Raw genomic sequence first — 19,922 nt, 5'->3', positions numbered from 1 at the left:
CCCGGCACCGGCCGTGCTGTCACAACCCTCGGCAGCCCGACCGCAGCCAGCAGGAGCCCTTGGGGGGGCCCACCCCCACCCCTTGCCGGGCAGCCCGGGCAGGGGCTGCACATCTTGCTTTTGCCTCCTTTGGGGTCATCCCTCCCCCGGGGACTGTGTCATCACCCCTTCAGTCGGAAGGGGGAAGGGGCGACAGAGAAGGCAGAGGACCCCCCTCCCCACCCGACCGACAGGGTGAGGCTAGCTGCTCAGGCCGTTCCCTCCCATGGAAAGCGCTTGCCCGTCCCTTTCCTGGTCTTCCTCCGAGCCCTTCTGTGCCCCCCCACCCCCCCGTCCTTCCATGCTGTTCTCTGTCCCCAGGTGGAACCACGTCCAGGTCCACGGCAGTCGGCCTCTGGGCACCTGACCAGCGTGTGTGTCTTTCTCTTTCCCAGTTATCCATTTACCCCGGTCCTGACTTGTATAAGCCATGTGTGGCTTGGAGCCAGTGACTGAATTGCCCCATGCCTCAGTTTCCCCATAAAATGGGAGTTAAATAAGAAAGTATTTATTTAAAAAAAAATTTTTTTATTATGTTTCTTTATTTTTGAGAGGCAGAGAGAGACAGAGCACGAGTAGGGGAGGAGCAGAGAGAGAGGGAGACACAGAATCTGAAGCAGGCTCCAGGCTCTGAGCAGTCAGCACAGAGCTCGACGCGGGGCTCAAACCCGTGAACTGTGAGATTGTGACCTGAGCTGAAGCCGGACATTCAAATGACTGAGCCACCCAGGCGCCCCAATAAGAAAGTATTTCTAGGGGTTCAACCTCATGCCTGGTGCCTGGTACCTGGTCAAAAGCTGTAACTTGCTAATGTCTTCCGTCGGCAACATTCTTGCTTGTGCTGGGGGGTAGGATCTGACCCTGGCACCGGACCCAGAGATGAAAATGCCATCTGTCCTCATTCACAAGGCTCCAGTCCGATGGGGGAGGCAGACGTGTGACCAGTTAAACCTCACAGCACCACGGGATGCCCGGCTGGCTCGGTCGGTGGAGCCTGTAACTCTTCATCTTGGGGTTGTGAGTTCAGGCCCCACGCTGGGTGTGGAGACTGCTGAAAAAAATGATAAACAGCACACAGCCCGACAGGATCTAGAAATGCAGACCAAAGTGGGTTGCCGCGTTCTGTGGAAAAGGTGGCTGAGGCTCCGGGAGCTCCGGGACATTCTGTTGGCCGGGGTGCGGGGAGCCAGGCCCCAGGGAGCAAGCCAGTGCAGCCTTGACAGAGTGCAAGTTCACAGACTGGCCACGGATTCGAACGCCTTTCCCCTTGTCCCCGAGGGGACTCCCCTTGGACAGTCCCAAAGGTGTCGGTGGTGGACTCCGTGGTGTGGCCTGTGACTCTGAAAGTCTGCAAACAGCCCAGCGGCCCCTCAGCCCACAGCTGGGTGGACATGTGATGGTCCCGCCGAGCCCTGAGCAGGATGTAGCCATTGAACAAGAAGGAAGTGAATCTGTATGTATGGACTTGGGAGATAGGAAGGTTTATTAAGTGAAAATAAATCAACCGACCAAAAACCAAACCAAAACAAATGACAAAAAAAAAAAAAGAAAGAAAGAAAGAAAGAAAGGCGGCAGATCAGAAGGACTAGGGACTCCCCTGGTGTTCTCACAGGCCAGGGACCATTCTGGAAGGACGCTAAGGGATTGTTAACAGTGTTTGGGTCAGAATTTCCTGGGGTGGGGGTGGAGAGAAGCTATAATTTTTCGGTCTGATAGTTTCAATTTGCAGTAACAGCAGGTACCATTGCATTCATAACAAGAAAATGGAAAGAATTTGAAAAACTGCAGAGGGAAGCAGACGAGGAGACAAGGGGACACCCTTGTGACCTGTCCCCTCTATCTCCCCTCACCTGCACTCCTGGGTCCCTGGCCTCCTGCCAGAGGGGCTTTATCCCGGGCACGGTGACCGGCAAGGTGACAGGTGTCCTGTCCCTTCTGCGGCCTGAGCGCCCGCTGACGCCGGTGCCCGCTGGCCACCTCCTCCCGGGTGGGACGCGGTGCTCGGATGGGCGTGGGCGGCGGGCAGACCTCCGGGCTGGTCCCCACGCGCGCGGGCTGGGGGCCCGGGGCGGGCGCGGAAGGAGGCCGCCAGCCCGCCCGCCCGCGCCGCTGGGGGCCGCCCGCGGGCCGCGCCGGCCAGAGCAGAGCGCGCCGTGCGCCCCGGGCCCCGCGCCGGCACACGCTCGGCGGCCGCGGCGGCGACACGAGCGGCGGCGGAGCCGGGCCGGGCGGCAGGAATGCGGAACCGGCGCGCGGGCTGAGGCCGCCCAGGATGGCGCAGGGCCGCGGGCGGCGGGCGGCCTGCGTGGGGCGCTAGCGCGGCGGGCGCACGCTCCGGGCCCGGCCCCGGCATCGCGGGCGGGCGGCATCGCGGCCATGGCCAAGGAGCGGCGAAGGGCGGTCCTGGAGCTGCTGCAGCGGCCGGGGAACGCGCGCTGCGCCGACTGCGGCGCCCCGGGTAGGTGCGGGCCGGGCGGGTGCGCCCCGGGGTGGCCGCGGGGCCCCGGCGGGTGCGGGGCCGGGGTGGGTGCGGGGCCGGAGCCCGGGCGGGTGCGGGGCCGGGGCCCGGGCCGGGGAGGGTGCGGGGCCGGGATGGGTGCGGCCCGGGGTGGGGGCCGGCCTGGATGCCGGCCCCGGGCGTGGGGGGGGGGGCAGGAGGGCTGCTTGCGGCGCCTGCGTGGCTGGGGGGCGCGGGCCCGGAGTGCACCTGCACGGAGCCGGACGTCGCCTCCCAGCGGCCCCGGGCCTGAGGCTGTGTCGTCTCCCTCCACCCCCTCCCCCCGCCCCCCCACCCGGGCTGCGTGTCTCGCTGTCACCCGCGGACCTCCACCGCCCCAGACCTCCGCCGCCGCCTTGCGAAACCTCGGCTCCGCAGAGAAAGAGGAAATCGCGCGGGCGAGCGGCTGCAGGGAGGGAAAGGGCCAGGCGGCCCCGCGGGCTTCGGGCTTCTGTGCGTGGGTGTGTGTGTGTGGGGGGGGGTCCACCTGGCTCCCCGCCACCTAGAGGTGACGTCATGGCCCCCACCTCGAGCCACCCTTTCGCCGGGGGATCAGGGGGCAGGGGAGCAAGGACCGGCTGGGTCCCCGTGAAGCTGGTGGGGTGGGAAAGGGCTCCCCCCTCTCCCCCCGCTGGTGCCCGGCTGCGCTGGGCAGGCGGCCAGTCCAGGTGGCGCTCCGGGGAGGGGGCAGGTGCGGCCTGTAACGAGCTCGCAGTCCATCCACCTGCGCGGATCCTCCCCGCCGCCGCCGGCATCTCCTGGACTTTGCTCCTGGGTGGCCCCTGCTCTGGGGTGATTTCCAAGGTGCCAGAGTCCTGAGTAGTTTCCCCTCCCTTCCTGGGGCTAATTGTGCTGGGATTGACAGGGAACAGACAGGCTGTGCCCTCAGGCCATCAGCACCTGCTTCTGAGCCCAAGGCAGCAGCCCCTGGGCCTCGCTGAAGGTGGGGGTGGGGCAGGAACAGCCCCTAGAGGCTCACCTGCTCCCCGCCTCCGTGGAGGGTGACCCCCCTCAGGCGCTGTCCCCCAGGCACTCCAGGGGGACACTGGACGCTCTGCTGGGGGCTTCTAGCCTGAGCTCCTCAGAACAAAGCTAGCGCCCCATGGGGAGGCTAAAGGCCTGCATTCGTCCTGAGACACCAGTCTGAGACGTGCGTCCTGGGCACTCCCAAAGGGACCCGGTCCCCGGCTCCCCTCTGTCGCCCACCCGCTAGGCCGGGAGGCGTCTCTGGCAGCCCCAGGTCCTGGGAATCTGCTGGTCAGCGGCAGTGTTGGAGCCCGAGTGCCCCAGAGGGGAGGCAGCGACAGGCCTTTCCGGAAGCCGAGCAGCCTGAGGTGGCCGTTCTCCCGGCCCCCTGAGCTCGGGAGCCGCAGGGCCCACCCTGGTGGTGCGGTGGGGGCAGCACTGGCATAGCTACTGTGCCCTGCCCCCGCCAGCTGGGCTGGTTCACCCCACGCTCTCCCTCCCTCTTCCAGACCCGTATTTCCACTTGTTCAGGAAAGCTGGCCTCGCCGGGGAGAGGGCAGCTGAGAAAGGGCAGCCAGGATGTTCTCAGACGTGGGCTGGGGGCCGGGCTGGGGGGGGTCGGGCCCCGTCCTTCCTGGTCACACTGCTTGGAAGCAGTTTCTTTGGACCCAGAGCCCCCCCCCCCCCGGCTACCTCCGGGGCCCCCAGCCTGTAGGTGGGAGAGGGGGCTTCCTTGGCCTGTTGGGCCCTGCGGGGGGGCCCCTCCCCTCCAGTGGGCACTGCCTTGCCCCGCCCACCCGCTCAGCTGGCATCCGCCGCCTCGAGGCAGGCACGCAGGGCTCTGGAGTGGTGGGTTCTTGCAAGCCCAGCTCTCCTTGGCACTGGGCCAAGCCTCTCGTCTTCCAGAATCGACCCACAAATCGGTCCACGACACCGGCATTTTGCCTGATCTGTCGGGCAGCCTTGTGGAGCCCGTTTCACAGCTGGGGAAACTGAGGCCTTGGAAACTTGAGCCGCCTCGGGGGACATGGTGCTTCAAAGGCAGAGCAGGTCTCCTGATGCTGTAGCCCTGCCCCCCGCTCTCCTGGCCTCCCCCGTGCTCCAGGGGTGTGTGGAGGGGTGAGGCCTGCTACCCTGCCTCTTCCCTCGTGATCCCCATAGAATGCTCGGCTACAGTCCCTGCTGCTTGGATGAGGCCGCCTAGTCTGTCCAGGTTCTGAGCCACCGTGGGGTGCTGCCGCCGCGGCCCAGATGGGCGACTGGGGGCCACTCTGTGGTGACACGGACCAGCTCGTGGTTGTCCTGACCACAGCCAGGAGCAGGGCATCGCCAGGGCAAGGGTCCCCGAGGCCTGGGCCCTGGACAGTAGGACATCAGGGCGGGCCTGGGCCGCCTCCAACACCTGGCCCGGTGGGGGTGGGGGGCCTTGCGGTGGATTTGGGCAGACCTGGCCGGCTGGTCGTGTGAGGGCTCCTGGGAGGGGGTAGTCCCTGCAGCCCCCACAGGACCTGCTCCCAGACCCTCCCTCCCTGTTACCTGCCCCAGCAGCGGGCCCCCCCCCTCCTTTGAACACGGGACCCGGCTGACAGCCTCCAGAGAAGCGTTTCTCGTGACGGGCCTGGGGGAGTAAGTGTGTTTGCATCCGTTTCTCGGCAAGGCCCGGGTGGGGGCCCCATCTGGAGGGGTGGGGCGGCCCGCACATCCTCCAAGCTGCCTGCCTAGTCGGGACAAGTCCTGACCTCGGGTCCGGTGCCCTGGAGGGACTTGGGGTTCTCAGCTGTTCACCTGGCTTTGGGCGTGGGCCATCATTCTGCGGTACTCTGATGGGCAGAGACACCTGGGGCACCAGGTAAAACCAATTCTGGAGCGCCCGGGCCTTCTGGCTTGAGCGGGCGGCTCAGCGAGCGGGGGTCTCTGTGCCGGGCCAGACAGCGGATGTTCTGGGCTGCCCCACGCACGTTTTCCAGAGCCAGGACCTAGAGGGTCTGGGCGTGACTGACCTGGGGGGTCCTCGCGGCTCAGCCGGGACCCGGCGTGTGCCCGCACAGCCTCTCAGGTGACCTCAGCACGAGCCCCTCCCGCAGCCCTGCCAGGCCTCGAGGGAGAGGCGAGTCTTCCAAAATCGGAATCGCCGTGAGCCAGGACAGAAGCAGCTTGGCGGGGAGGAATTTCCGGAATGTGGCCTAGTTTGGGAGAGGGTCCCCTGGGTGGGCGCGTGGTTGGCGGAGGGCTGCTGAGGAGTGGGCCGGGCAGCCCCACCTGAGTCTTGGGTTAGCCAACATGGTGTTGTTGTGGTAAAACACGGGTAACATAAGAGCTACCATTGCAACCATTGCAAGTATGCAGTTCGGCGACAGGAGGTACTGCTCGTTATCATGCAGCTGTCCCCACTGTCCGTCTCCCGAGCTCTGTTCATCCTGTCACTCTGAAACACGGACCCCCGCCCGCTCCTCCAGCGCCGACCCCACCGTCCACCCTTGTCCGGGAGTCTGACCACCCCGGGACCGTGTGGGAGCGGGTCCCGGTGCGTGTCCCCCCGGGTCGTGAGTCTGATGACCCCGGGACCGTGTGGGAGCAGGGTCACGCAGTGTTTGTCTTGGGCTGGCTTATTCCACTCAGCCTCAGGTCCTCCGTTATCCACCTTATGGGACCACGTTCTGCTCTTGTGTGGATGGGCCACGCTTTGTCCCGTCATCCACCCGTGGACACCTAGGTGACTTCCACCTCTTGGCTGCCATGAATGTGGGTGGGTGGGTCTCTGAGTCCTGCTTTAAGTCTTGGGGGTGGAGACGGAGGAGGGGATCGCTGGGTCACGTGAGGACCCTGTGTGACTGGCGAGGGGAACCTGCAGGCTGTTTTCCATACCTGGTTCTGTGCCGAGGCCACGGGCCAGCGGTCTGGTGTGTGTGTGTGTGGGGCGGTACTGCTGGCAAGGAGTGGTTGCTCAGGACGCAGCCACCGCCCTCACCTGTTCCCCAGACTGCACCCGCCCCCCACGTGGGAGGCACAGCCACGGTGCCTGTCCTGCCGGGGGAGATGCACGTGGCCGAGATGGCCCCCGAGCCGACCCAGGGCTTCTGGGTTGACCAGAAGGGGCCCGGGCTGGCTTCTCCCTCCACACGGGTCTGTGAGCTGTGCCCGCGTTCCAGCTGCATCTGGGGTGGGGGATGGGGTGAGGGCGACCTTGTCCCTGGTACCCTCCTCGTTTGCTGCTAGCTTTGGGCTGTGTTTGCTAAGCCCTGGTCTGCACCAGGTGCCCCCCTGCAGGCATGTCCCCTGTTCACTTACTCCCCATGCCTGTGAGCTGGCTGCACGGTCCCAGCTCGCCCCGGCCCCCAGTACCCCCCCAGGCCCCTGCCTGGCCAGGCCCAGGGGTGCAGGGGGAGGGTGTGGGCTTTCTCATCTGCTGCTCTCCATCAGGCCCAGGACAGTGGCTGGGACAGGCTCTTCTCCCCCTTCTTTCTTTAAAAAAAAATTTTTTTTTAAACATTTATTCATCTTTGAGAGACTAAAGGAAACAGAGTGCAAGCAGGGGAGGGGCAGAGAGAGAGGGAGACACAGAATCCGAAGCAGGCTCCGGGCTCCAAACTGTCAGCACAGAGCCGGACGCGGGGCTCGAACCCACGAACCGTGAGACCGTGACCTGAGCCGAAGTCAGACGTTTAACCGACTGAGCCCCCCAGGCACCCCTTTCTTTTTATGGTTTTACAATAGGGGCGCCTGGGTGGTTCAGTCCGTTAAACGTCTGACTCTTGATTTCGGCTCAGGTCATGATCCCAGGGTCGTGGGTTCGAGCCCCGCATCGGGCTCTGTGCTGGCAGCTCGGAGCCTGGAGGCTGCTTCAGATTCTGTGTCTCCCTCTCTCTCTTCCCACCCACCCCCCCCCACCCCCGCTCACGTTCTGTCTCTGAAAAATGAATAAACGTTAAAAAACATTTACAAAAATCCTTTAAAGCTGAGATGTGACTCCCACACAGCATTCGATTAGGGTCAGGGGTACAACATACCGATCCGATATCGTGTGTGTTGCCATAGGCCCCCCCACAGTAGTTAACGTCCGTCGCCACACAGTTACAAGTTTTGCTCGTGTGGAGACCTTTCAAGATCTACTCTCTTAGCAACTTGCACCTATACAATCCGGTGTCATTAACCACAGTCCCCACGCTGTCCCTTACACCCCCGGGTCTTACTGTCTTACACCTGGAAGCTTGTGTGTCTGGACCCCCTTCACCCGTTTCACCTGCCCCACCGGGAGCCACCGATCTGGCCTCTGTATCTATGACTTCAGGGGATTTTTCTTAGATTTCACGGGTAGTAGTTGTCTTTCTCTGTATGGCTTATTTCACTAGCCACGCCCTCAAGGTCCATCCATGTCGCAAATGGCAGGGTTTTCTTTTTTTTTTATGGCCGAATAATAATGTGTATGTGAACGCATTTTCTGTGTCTTCTCGTCCACCAGTGGAAGCTTAGCTGCCTCCGCGTCTTGTCCCTCGTGAATTATGCTGCAGTGAGCGTGGGGGTGCAGACACCGTTCTGAGTTAGTGCTTTTGTTTCCTTTGGGTAAATACCCAGAAGTGGAGTTGCTGGATGTTACAGTACTCCTATTTTTAATTTTTGAGGAACCTCCATAGTGTCTCCCACAGTGTCTGCACCAGTCTGCATTCCCACCAGCGGTGCCAGGCTTCCCTTTTCTGCACATCCTCACTGACACTTGTTCCTTCTCGTCTTTTGGACGGTGGCCATTCTGACAGGTGCAAGGTGGCATCTCACTGTGGTCCTGACTTGCATTTCCCTGATGATGAGTGATTTGAAAAAAAAAATTTTTTTTAATGTTTATTTATTTTTGAGAGAGAGATAGAATGCAAGTGGGGGGGGGCAGAGAGAGAGGGGGACACAGAATCCGAAGCCGCTCTAGGCTCCGAGCTGTCCGCACAGAGGCCGACACGGGGCTCCAACCCACCAACCGTGAGACTGTGACCTGAGCCGAAGTCGGACGCTTAACCGACAAGCCCCCCCAGGCGCCCCAATGCTGAGTGATGGCGAGCACCTTTTCCTGTGCCTGTTGGCCATCTGGGTGCCTTCGCTGGAGAAATGTCCAGTTTTTACTTGGATTGTTTGGGGTTTTTGTTGTTTTGTTTTGCTGTCGAGTTGTATGAGTTCTTTATATATTTTGGACCTTAGCCCCCATCCGAGATCTGATTTGAAAATATTCTCTCCATTCCACGGGTTGTCTTTTCATTTTGTGGATGGTTTCCTGTGCCGGGCAGAAGTTTTGCAGGTGGATGGTGTCCCACTGCTTTCTCAGAATTGCTTGGCTATTTGGGGTCTTGTGTGATTCCGTACAAATTTTGGGACTGTATGCTCTATTTCTGTGAAAAATGCCATTGGAATTTTGATAGGGATTGCACTGAATAGTAGATTGTTTTGGGTACTGTGGACATTCTGACAATATTAATTCTGCCTGTCACGGGCACAAACTCTCTTTCCATTTATTTGTGTTGTCTTCAGCTTATTTCTTTAAGATTAAAAAAATTTGTTTCATGTTTATTTATTTTTGAGAAAGAGACAGAGTGTGAGTAGTGGAGGGGCAGAGAGAGAGGGAGACACAGAATCGGAAGCAGGCTCCAGGCTCCCAGCTGTCAGCACAGAGCCCGACGCGGGACTCGAACCCACGAACCGCGAGATCGTGACCTGAGCCGAAGTGGGACGCTCAACCGACTGAGCCACCCAGGCGCCCCTAAGATTGTTTTTTTTTTTTGATGTTTATTTATTTTTGCGACAGAGAGTGTGAGTCGGGGAGGGGCAGAGAGGGGGAAACAGAAAATCCCAAGCGGGATCCATGCGGCAGCACAGAGCCTGACACGGGGTTTGAACTCACGAGTCGTGAGATCATGACCTGAGGCGAAGCTAGGAGTCGGATGCTTCACCGACTGAGCCCCCAGGCACCGCTTTCTCTCGGGTTTTACAGTGTTCAGTGTACGGGCCTTTCGCCTCCTTGATGAAGTTTGTTCTTCGGGGTTGTGTTTGATGCACTTGTCAGGGGGATTGTTTTCTTAATTTCTGTCTCCGATGCTCTGTTATTAGTGTGTAGAAGCCGATTTCTGGACATTGATTTTGTGTCCTGCACTTCCACTGAATTCATTTACCAGCTCCAGCCGCTGTGTGTGTGTGTGTGTGTGTGTGTGTGTGTGTGTGTGGCTTTAAGGCCCTCTCTCCATGACGTGTCATCTACAAACAGTGACAGTTCCGCTTCTTGTCGGCTGAGCTGCTGTCTGTATGTCCGTCTCGCCTGGTTGCTCTGGCCGGGACACCCAGGACTCTGGGGGACAAAAGTGGAGACGCTGGGCTTCCTCGTCTGATTCCCGATTTTCCAGGACAAGCTCTCAGCTTCCCCCTGTTGGGCGTGATACGAGCTCTGAGTTGTCACCTGCGGCCTCTAGCGTGTCTAAAGTACGTCCCCTCCGTCCCCGCTTGGTTGAGGGTGGTTATCAAAACAGGTGGTGGATTTTGTCAAACGCTTTTGCTGCATCAGACGATTTTAATCTTGCACTTCATGGATGCAGTGTGTCACATTAGTTGATTTGCGGATGTCAAGTTGATTTTTTTTTTTAAGGCGATACAAGTTTATCGAACACGCCAGCAGTGGACGGGACAGCAAAGGGGAGACTGACTGCTCGAATCGATTTCTTTTTCTCTTTAAATTTTTTTTTAATGTTTTTTTATTTATTTTTGAGACAGAGAGAGACAGAGCATGAACGGGGGAGGGGCAGAGAGAGAGGGAGACACGGAATGGGAAGCAGGCTCCAGGCTCTGAGCCGTCAGCCCAGAGCCCGACGCGGGGCTCGAACTCACGGACCGCGAGATCGTGACCTGAGCTGAAGTCGGACGCTTAACCGACTGAGCCACCCAGGTGCCCCTCGAATCGATTTCTTGATCCAAACCCGCATCCCTGGAGTAAATCCCACTCTTTTGGGGCGTGTGACCCTCTCAGTGCGTTGTTGAGTTCGGTCTGCAGACACATTACCGAGGGCGTTTGTATCTGTGTTCATCAGGGATATCGGCCTATGACTTTCTTTTCTTGGGCTGTCCTTGTCTGGTTTTGGCCTCAGGGTGGTGCTGGCCTCATCAGGTGAGTTTGGAAGTGTTCTCCCCTCTTCTCTGTTTTGGTATGGATCGGTGTTACTTCTTCTTCAAATGCCGGTAGAATCCACCAGCCAGACCACCTTTCGCTGGAAGGTCTTCGATTACAGATTCAGTCTCCTTGCTGGTCATCGGTCGGTTCGGATTTTCTACGTTTTCACGACTCCGTCTTGGTAGGGTGTACGTTCCCAGGGATGTTTTAGTTTCCTGCTGGCGTGCAGTTGTTCCTAATAGTCTCTTGTGATCCCCAGTGTGTCTGTGGTGTCAGTGGCACGACCCCTCTTCGTTTCCGATCTCATCTGAGTCCCCTCGCTGCCCCTCTGTGTTTCTTGTTGAGTCTGGCTAAAGGTTTGCCAGTTGTGCTTGTATTTCCCCCAAAGTGGCTGTACGTTTCATTGATCTTTCTATTGTGTTTCTCATCTCTGTTTCATTCATTTCCACTCTGCTCTTTGTTATTTCTTTCCTTGTGCTAACTTCGGGCTTCTTTGGTTCTTCTTTTTCTGGTTCCTTGAGGTGTGGAGTTAGGTGGTCTATGAAAGATCTCTCTTGTTCCTTTTTTAAAAAAATTGTCAATGTTAGTTTATTTTTGAGAGAGAGACAGTGTGAGCAGGGTTGGGGCAGACAGAGAGGGAGACACAGAATCGGAAGCAGGCTCCAGGCTCTGAGCCGTCAGCACAGAGCCCCACGCGGGGCTTGAACCTCCAGACCGTGAGATCATGACCTGAGCTGAAGTCGGACGTTTAACCGGCTGAGCCACTCAGGTGCCCTGTTTTTATGTCTGCTTTGATTATGGTGGCTTTGTATTACTTTCTGAAATCATGAGGTGTGAATCCTCTAATTTGGTTGTCCTTTTTCAAGATTGTTTTTGCTATTCAGGGTCCCTTGAAATTCCATGTGAATTTTAGGATGGGTTTTCATTTCTGCAAAATATGTCATTCGGAATTTGATAGGGATTGGGTGGAGTCTGTACATTTGCTTTGGGTCATATGGAATTTTGACAGTTTCTTTTTTTTTTAATTTTTTTTAAATGTTTTTATTTCTCTTTGAGACAGAGAGAGACAGAGCATGAACAGGGGAGGGGCAGAGAGAGAGGGGGAGAGAGAAAGAGTCCCAAGCAGGCTCCATACTCCGCTCAGAGCCCGATGCGGGGCTTGATCTAACAAACCGTGAGATCACGACCTGAGCCAAAATCAGGTCAGACGCTTAACATACTGAGCTGCCCAGGCGCCCCCTTTGCTGGGAAGTGTTGATTCCCGAGGGGAGCTCCTGACTCGTTTACCGGCCCGTGCACACCGTGCATTTCTTCACGGGTTCGTCTTGGCGGCCTTTCCCCTTCCAGGGATGTATCCACTTCATCTTGGTTCCCCCGTCGTCGGCGACCTTGTTCACAGCGCTGTCTCCCGGACCCTTTGATTTCTGGTGGCAGCGTCCCCGCTTTTGAGTCTGATTTCAGTGGCCCGAGTGTGTTTCTTAGTCCGTCCGGCTCAAGGCTCGCCAACTGCCGTCCTTGTCGAAGAGCCGGCTCTTGTCGGTTTCGCTGACTTTCTCTCCTGCGTTTCTACTCCCTCCGTCATCAGGCTCGCTCCAGTCTCCCCTCCCTCGGGCCGGCCTTGGGTCTGGCTTGTTCTTCTTTGTCGGCCTCCTTCCGTTGTCCGTTAGGTCGCGGACCGGACCCCTTCCTTGCGCTTTAACGGCAGCGTTTGCGGCGCCAGACCCGCCTTTGGCACGCTTGGCTGCATCCCGTGTTTTGTGGCGTTTCGCCTTCCCCCATCTCGAAGTGTCTGCTCACCTCCCTCGCGGCTTCTTCTTTGGTCCGCTGGTCGTCTCGTAAAAGTGTGTGGCTTCCACGAAGTGGTGAGCGTTCCACTTTTCCTTGTGTTGACTTCTAACTGCATCCGCCCTGTCGCGGCCAGAGAGGACACCTGGTAGGAGACCGATAGGCGGCCTCACGTGGGGTCGGTCCCGTGCCGCGTCCCGTGGGCACCAGGCCAGAACGCGTCCCGGTCGGCCGGCGCGTGTGGTTGGATCTGGCCGTTTGTGTGAAGTCCTCGTTTCCCGTGTCGGACTCTGCCGTCCGTTACCGCGAGCGCGGTATCGAGCCCCCCGTCTGCTATTCGAGGCTGTTTCTCCCTTCACCTCTGCCGGGTTTTGCTTCGTATGCCGTGACGGTGCGGCACGAGGCGTGAGTGTGTGTCACGTCTTCTGGCCGCACCGAGGACTTACTAACGTGCAACGTCCTTCTTTGTCCCTTGGGACCTTGCTCTGACTTCGAGTCTGTTTGTCTGGTGTCCGCGAGACGCTCCAGCCTCCTGGCGGCCGTGTGCACGAATCTCCTTTCCCGCCTTTGACCGCCACCCTGCTGTGTCTCCACCTCGGCCGAGCCTCCCGCAGGCGGCACGTGGCTGGACCGCGGGCTGTCGTCCAGCCCGCCGTCCCCTGTCTGTGGATCCAAGAGCTTCCCGCGTTCGCCTTTCCCGTGGACGTGGGTAAGGACGGCCTGCCGTCTGGCTCGCGCTCGTCCCGTTGTGCGCGGCCTACGGCTTTGCTGTCCCTCACTTCCCGCGTCCCTGTCCTCTCTCGCGTTGAGCTTCTGTAGTCGAGTGTTGAAAGTCCCTCCCGGTTCCCTTTTGTGTATGTTCTGTGGCTCTTTGTGGTTGCCATGGGGATTCCATCTAACATCTGAAATTTATAACCTCCTGGATCCAATTTATAGTAGCTGAACTTCAGGAACACGCAGAAACTGCTCCTTCACTCGGCCTGGACCACACCCCGTGGCTGCAGATGCCACGGTCTTACCTCTTGGTGCACCGTGTGCCCTGAGGCATAAATAGCCATTCTTCTTTTTGTATTTATTTTATTTAAAAAAATTTTTTTACGTATTCTTTGTTTAAATTTGTTTTTAATGTTTATTGATATTTGAGAGAGAGAGACAGACAGACAGAGCACAAGCAGGGGAGGGGCAGAGAGAGAGGGAGACACCGAATCGGAAGCAGGCTCCAGGCTCCGAGCTGTCAGCACAGAGCCCGAGGCGGGGCTCGAACTCACGAACCGTGAGATCATGACCGGAGCTCAATGAAGTCTGACACTTAACCGACTGAGCCACCCAGGCGCCTGCTAAAAATTTTTAAGGTCATCTCTACACCCAATGTGGAACACAGACTCGTGACCCCAAGATCAAGAGTCACGTGCTGTAGGGGCGTCTGGGTGGCTCAGTTACTTAAGCGACTTGGCCCAGATCTTGCCTTTGGCCCAGATCATGATCTCGTGGTTCGTGAGTTCCACTCCCACACTGGGCTCTGTGCTGACAGCATGGAGCCTCCTTGGGATTCTCTCCCTTCTTCTCTCTCTGCCGCTCCCCCCACCCCCATGCTGTCTCTTTTAAGTTATTTATTTTGAGAGAAAAATTTTAAATGCAGTAGTTTCTTAGGTAGAAAATAAGACTTAGGGTAAATACCAAAGTTAGAGTAACACTGACTCTTACTTTGATAATTGTTTTTTTCGTTAAATGAATTAGTCTCAAATTCTGTAGAAAACCGTGGTTTGAATGCCTTCCAGTGTCTAACAGCACAGCTTCTACAATAATCGCCGTGTATTTCCTTCTCCGGAGATCTTCGCTTCCGTCCAGCCCCGTCCTTTCGTTTCACCTGCAGGCAGGTCTGGTCACAAACTCCCTCGGCCTCCGTTTAGCCGGGAAGGTCTGGATTTCTCCCTCACTTTTGAAGGACAGTTTTGCCAGAAACAGGATTCCTGGTTGACGGCCTTTCCCTCTGAGCCCTTTGCACATATCGGCTGACGGTCTTCCGGCCTCTGACGTTTCCGAGGAGAAAGCCTGCTCCTCATCTATTTGGAGACGTGTCGGAAGTGACCCGTGGCCACTGTCCCGCTCCACGGCCCTCGAGTCTGGGTTTGGACGTCGCGCTGTTGGGCCGTGGCGTTCAGGAGCCTCGTGGATGTGTAAGCTCCCGGCTCCCTGCACCTGGGGGACTTTCCCGCCGTCGTGTCCCCAGCTCGCGTCCCTGCCCCGCCCGCGAGTCCCCACGCCCCTCGCTTGGCCCCTGAGGCTCTGCTCACGACGTCTCGATCTTTCCGTGTGGTCCTCGACCCGCAGCCTCCGTGGGTCCCGCTGCTCGGCTCTACCTCCGCGTCCCTCTCTGGTTCCTTTGTACCGTTTCTGTCTTTATTCCTACCCCCGTTTGTTTGTAGATCCTTTTCTTGGCTTTCTCCACACTTTTCCGTTAGCTCCTCGAGCACATTTAAAACTGGTTTTTGCGTCTGTGTAATTTATCTGCTACAGAATCTTTGTCGGGGACACATTTTGTTCATCTTTTCCTTCAAATGGCCTTGTGTGTCTGTGTCTCTGCCCCGTGACGGTTTTCCGATAAGGTGGGAGCTTGGAGATCAGGCTCTCCCCTCGTCCCAGGGTTTCGTCATTGTTTTTGTTTATTTATCTATTATCTCTCCGTCATCTATCTGTTTATTTATTGTTGGAAGGTGTCCGCCAAGGATCAGCCTGAGGGTAAACTTAATACCTTCCTGGGTCTTCGTTTTTCTCTGGCGATTTGTGGTCACTTTAAAATCGTTCCTGTCTCTGCAGGTGTTTTGAATATCCCGGTCTTTAAGGTCTGCCCTCCGAGGGGGCAGAGGGGGTGCTGGGCCTTTATGGCCTTGGAGGTCACTTGAGCGGGGGGAGCGGCCGCCCACCTCCTGGTTGGAGGCAGCCGTCCGTGAAAAGAGCTCGGGGACGATATGTGGAGGACGGGGTCCCTGTTGCCCACCTGGTTCCTGTGTGCTGGGCCAACGCCTGCCCGGGGCCAGGGGTCCAGAGGCGTCGCTGCTCTTGTGCTAAGAGCTGACATTGACCACTGACCGCAGTTTTCCATCCAGGCCTCCCTGGTCTAGAACATTCAGCTCTTCGGGCACAGGCTTTGGTGGAGGGATGGGACGTGAGGGGCACAGGCCGCGGGGCTGCGAGGAGAGGGGCAGCGAACGGACCGGCGGCCCCTGGCGTCGGGGCAGGCCGCGGGGGAGCGCAGGCGCTGAGGTGGCCAGCGTGGGGTTACTGGCAGTGACCAAGGTCAGGGTGTGGTCCTGGGGTACGGCGAGGGTGTCGTGAGGGCGCCACCAGGACGGGACGCGGGGAAAGGTGGGTCAGAAAAAGGGGTGCCCAGTGCCGGAGTTTCCGGAATTATCCACAGAGGAGGGGAGACGGCTCCCCCGGAAGGCGGGTGGCCCCGGCCGGGGCAGTGGCTTCGCAGGGGGGCCGGTGTGTCCAGAGCCAAGGGTGGGGGACGGGCTCACCGGTGACACGGTGCACGCGGGGCCTCGTTGCGGCTCTCGGGGAGAGTCCCCGGCCGACAGAGGTGGGGTGGACGCCGGGAGACCGTTGGGGGACTTTGGAGTCGTTCAGACAAGAGGTGACACCGCGGGAAGCGGTCAGATTCTGCGCATGTTCTGAAGTTCGGGGAACAGCGTGTGCTGCGACCTGGGGCGTGGGGTGCCGGACAGGGAGAGGCGAGGCCACTCCAGTTTTTGGCCGAGGCTGAAGGGAGTGGGGTGGAGACCAGGAGCTGGCGTTAGGGTTGAGAGGTCGCCACAGACCGGGGGGGGGGGCGGTGGCGGGGAGACACGAGCTCGGGGCTGAGGAGCGTTCTGGAGAAGCGACCGGAGGTAGAACCCAGGTAGAAAATAGCCGACGGTGTGTACCTTTTTCCGTTTCGTGTTTTTCTTCGCCGAGGGGAAAGTCACACAAACGGAATCGACCAGTAAAAGCCAACAGTTCTGTGGCATCTGTCGTATTTCCAGGGCCGTGCGGCCTCCATTCAGCTCCACGGTTGGGTGTTTATAACCAGGGGACCAGACGGGACACCACGGAGAGCTGGGGAGCTGGCGGTGGGCGGGAAGACCACCGGGGGTGCGCAGGCCGGCCGCGCGCTGCCCCGTCCCTGAAGGGCTCGGGTCGGCACCTTGGAGGCCAGCGGTGTCTGCGACGGGGCTTCGGTGAACGCGGGGGTGGAGGCCAGAAGGTACCGTGGGGCCAGGAGGGGGAAGGGAACGTGCCAGGAGGAGGCCCCTGGGCCAGGTGGGCCGGAGGGGAGGGTCGGGAGGGGAGGCCGGGTCCTCTGCAGGGGGGCAGCAAGGGCAACGTGGGGGCCTCCCTCCTCCAGGTGCCACGGGGCCGCTAAGCGCCACTGTGTGGATGGCCCCTCCTTGGTGGTGGCAAAAGTGCCCCCCCCCCCCCGGAGCTTGGCTTCTGTGGAGGGGGTGCACGGGATAAACAGCAGGGCGGCTGTGGGGGAGGGGCCGCCTGTGCCCTCCCCCCTCCCCGGGCCCACTGTATTTCTGGACCTCAGCCCCCCTCACTCCCGGGCCTCAGCAGGGGAGGGGCGACGTTCTCTGGGGCCCGGCCACCGGGCTGTGCCAGAGCACGGTTCCAGACGATACCGGCTCAGTCCGGCTCAGCCCCAGGATGTGTCTCACCTGCCCAGGTGCCTCCCTTCTGCTCCAGGAAATGGTGAGGGGCTGAGTCACCTCCAAGCCCCGGGAGAATGCAGAGCAGAGGTAGATGGAGGGCAGTGACATCCCGGAAGGCACGGGAGTGGGGGAGGAGGGGAGGGGGTCGCTGGGGGAGTCGGGAAGAAGCTGGCAGCCTGGGGTTGATGGGCAGTGTCACCCCAGAGGGCGAGGCCCTGGCCTGATGTGCCGGCAGCCCTGATGTCGTGGGTTTGGGGACAGGGGTAGAACTGCAGGCTCAGGCCCATCGCCCCCCCTGCCTCCCCTCTGCCCACCTCTGCCCTCTGGCCCCCCTCTGTCCCCACCTGCCTCCCCTTTGCCCTCCTTTGCTCCCCCCATGTCCCCCTCTGCCCCCTCTGCTGCCTTCTGTCCCCCCTCTGCCCCCCTACCCCCCTACCCCTTCTACCCCCCACCCCTGCTCTGTCCCCACTGCCCCCCTCTGTCCCCCTTGCCCCATTATGCCCCCCTCTGCTGCCTTCTGTTCCTCCCTGCCTCCCCTTAGCCCTCCTCTGCCCCCATGTCCCCCTTTGCCCTCCTATGCCCCCCCGTGTCCCCCTCTGCCCCCCCGTGTCCCCCTCTGACCCCCCCCCGTGTCCCCCCCTGTCCCCACAGGTGCCGGAGGCTCACTCCAGGCCCCTGGGCAAGGAAGTCCTGATCCCTGGTGCCCGAAGAGAGGAGCAGGGCAGGCTCTGGACAGCTGTGTGTCTGGTTCTGGGGAGGGGGTGCAGCCAGAGCAGAGCCTGGGAATAGGGTGTGGGACCCTCCTGCCTGGGGTCAGGGGGTTCTGCTGCTGGGATACCCCAGCCAGCTGCCCTCCCACCCTGGAGGGGCTCTGAGCTTAGGAGCGTGACATGTGGACATCCTACCCCTGGTGCCTGGCTCTGATATTGGCGGGGGGGTGGGGGGGGTGGGTGCATGTGCACAGGTGGGCAGACCTGATGGGGGGGGGGTGTGCTCAGATGGGCAGATCTGGCTGCGCTCCAGCAGCCTGAGAAGGAAGCCCACAGGCCCAGCCCTGCCACTTGGAGAACTAAAGCATCAGCCCCGTCCTTCTTCCCTTGGGGACCTCCCGCCAGCCTTCATCCAGCTGCTCCTGTCCTCCGTGCACGCGCACACAGGCCCCACTCTGGAGGCCCCACTCTGGAGGTGAGGGTGACCTCCTGAGAGTCTGCCCAGGGGCTTTCTCAGGGAGGAGGGAGGGGCTGGCGGCCCAGGAGTCTCTGGCTCCAGGAGAAGCAGGAGCGCTTGGCAAGGAGTTACTCCACTAACCTGACTCCTGTGGGGGTGCTGGTCCTGGTAAGACGTGGGCACCAGCAGAGGGCCGGTCTGTTGGGCACTGGCCCTCTGCCCTCTGTTGTGGTGGTTTCAGGGGCACGCGGCGGTGGGAGGGGGGAGGGTCCCTCTGCTGGAGCCCAGGAGTCTTACAGGGCTGCTCAGAATCACTTCCAGAACTCTCCTTCCAGAGTCAGGATCCTTCTTTAAAATAAGGGCTTTTGTTTGTTTTTAACTTTTTGAGTCCAGGGTCTGTTCTGTTTTAATTTTCTTTAATGTTTATTTATTTTGAGAGACAGAGCATGAGCAGGGCGGGGCAGAGAGAGAGGGAGGCACAGAATCGGAAGCAGGCTCCAGGCTCCGAGCTGTCCGCACAGAGCCCGACGTGGGGCTCAAGCCCACGAACCATGAGATCGTGACCTGGGCCGAAGTCGGACGCTTAACTGACTGGGCCACCGAGGCGCCCCTAAAATAAGGGCTCTTGTCTTCCCAGGCCCCAGGCCCCAGGCCCCAGGCCCAGGGGTGACGTTTCAGGTGTGTGTTGCTTGGACAGGGCCCTCTGGGGTCACTGAGTCCGAGGACAGCAGGACCATGTCCCCGGCTGGCCCCGGGGGGAGGCAGGTGCCCCATGCCTCATCTTTGGGATTACAGGCTCTCAACCCTGGTGGTGCGCTCGCTGGGGCTGCTGTGAGCCTACTGTGCGCAGGCCCCTCACACAGGCGGGCTGGCCGGCCTCCGAGTGGCACTCAGCCACCGTCCTGCGTGACCACAGAGGGGACATTTGGGCAGGATCTTCGCTAGGCAGACGGCACCCCCACACAGTGCTGTGGAATCATTAGCCCGAGGCTTGGGCGGGGGGGACCGCATTCTGCACCTTGGGTCAAAGTACCCCTCTTGCTGGATCAAGCCCCACTCCAGACCCTGCCGGCCTGGAAGACGGGCCCCAGGCTTCTGCTTCCTTCTCCCCAGCGGTCCAGCCCAGTCCCGCCTCCTGCCGGCGCTTCTCCTGGCGGCCTTGGCCTTGGTTCAGCGCAGAGCTCATCTGTGGGGTGCGGTGAGGGCTCCCCAGGCGGGGAACCTCTGTCCCGTCTGTTACGGGTTTGCGAGGCGAAGGCGTACGCGGAGGCTGGACTCATCTTCCACACTCCCCCGCCCCAGGAGGGGAGGCCGGAGGGGTGGCGGGCAGTCCGTCACCTCCAGGGATGGCGGACGGGCGGGCCTTGCTGGGTGGGATCCCAGCTCTGCCCAGCCTGTGCCTGTCACTGGTCGTCTTGCTTCTCCGGGCCTGAGGTTTAGGACCCGGGGGAGGCCCATCGTGACGTGAGGGTGTTCCGAGAGGCCCGGGGTCCCCGCACCTCCCCCTCCTGCCCCTGGAAGGGTCGGACCCAAATGTGAAGTCATTCCTCTAGTGGGTTTCCACGGGTGCTGGGAGCCCTGCCCGGAGGCGGGGCCACTGTGCCCACCCCCCTGTGTCCCTGTGGACCTGCCACACGGCCCC

The 19,922-nt window shown here is 60.0% G+C and overlaps 1 protein-coding gene across 1 annotated transcript in view; it reads left to right on the top strand.

Moving 5' to 3' along the window:
* Positions 1-2,374: 2,374 nt before the first annotated feature.
* The window catches only part of ADAP1 (ArfGAP with dual PH domains 1), a 49,991-nt gene continuing 32,443 nt past the window's right edge, over positions 2,375-19,922 (top strand). The window contains exon 1 of the mRNA XM_042970981.1: positions 2,375-2,497. Coding sequence (XP_042826915.1) covers positions 2,416-2,497 — 82 coding nt within the window. The 5' untranslated portion in view covers positions 2,375-2,415. The remainder of the gene's footprint in view (positions 2,498-19,922) is intronic.

Source organism: Panthera tigris, chromosome E3 (assembly GCF_018350195.1).
Source record: "Panthera tigris isolate Pti1 chromosome E3, P.tigris_Pti1_mat1.1, whole genome shotgun sequence".
In the NCBI taxonomy this organism is placed as follows: Eukaryota; Metazoa; Chordata; class Mammalia; order Carnivora; family Felidae; genus Panthera; species Panthera tigris.
The sequence above is the reverse complement of the archived record's forward strand: the minus strand, read 5'-3'. Positions and strand labels throughout refer to the sequence as shown.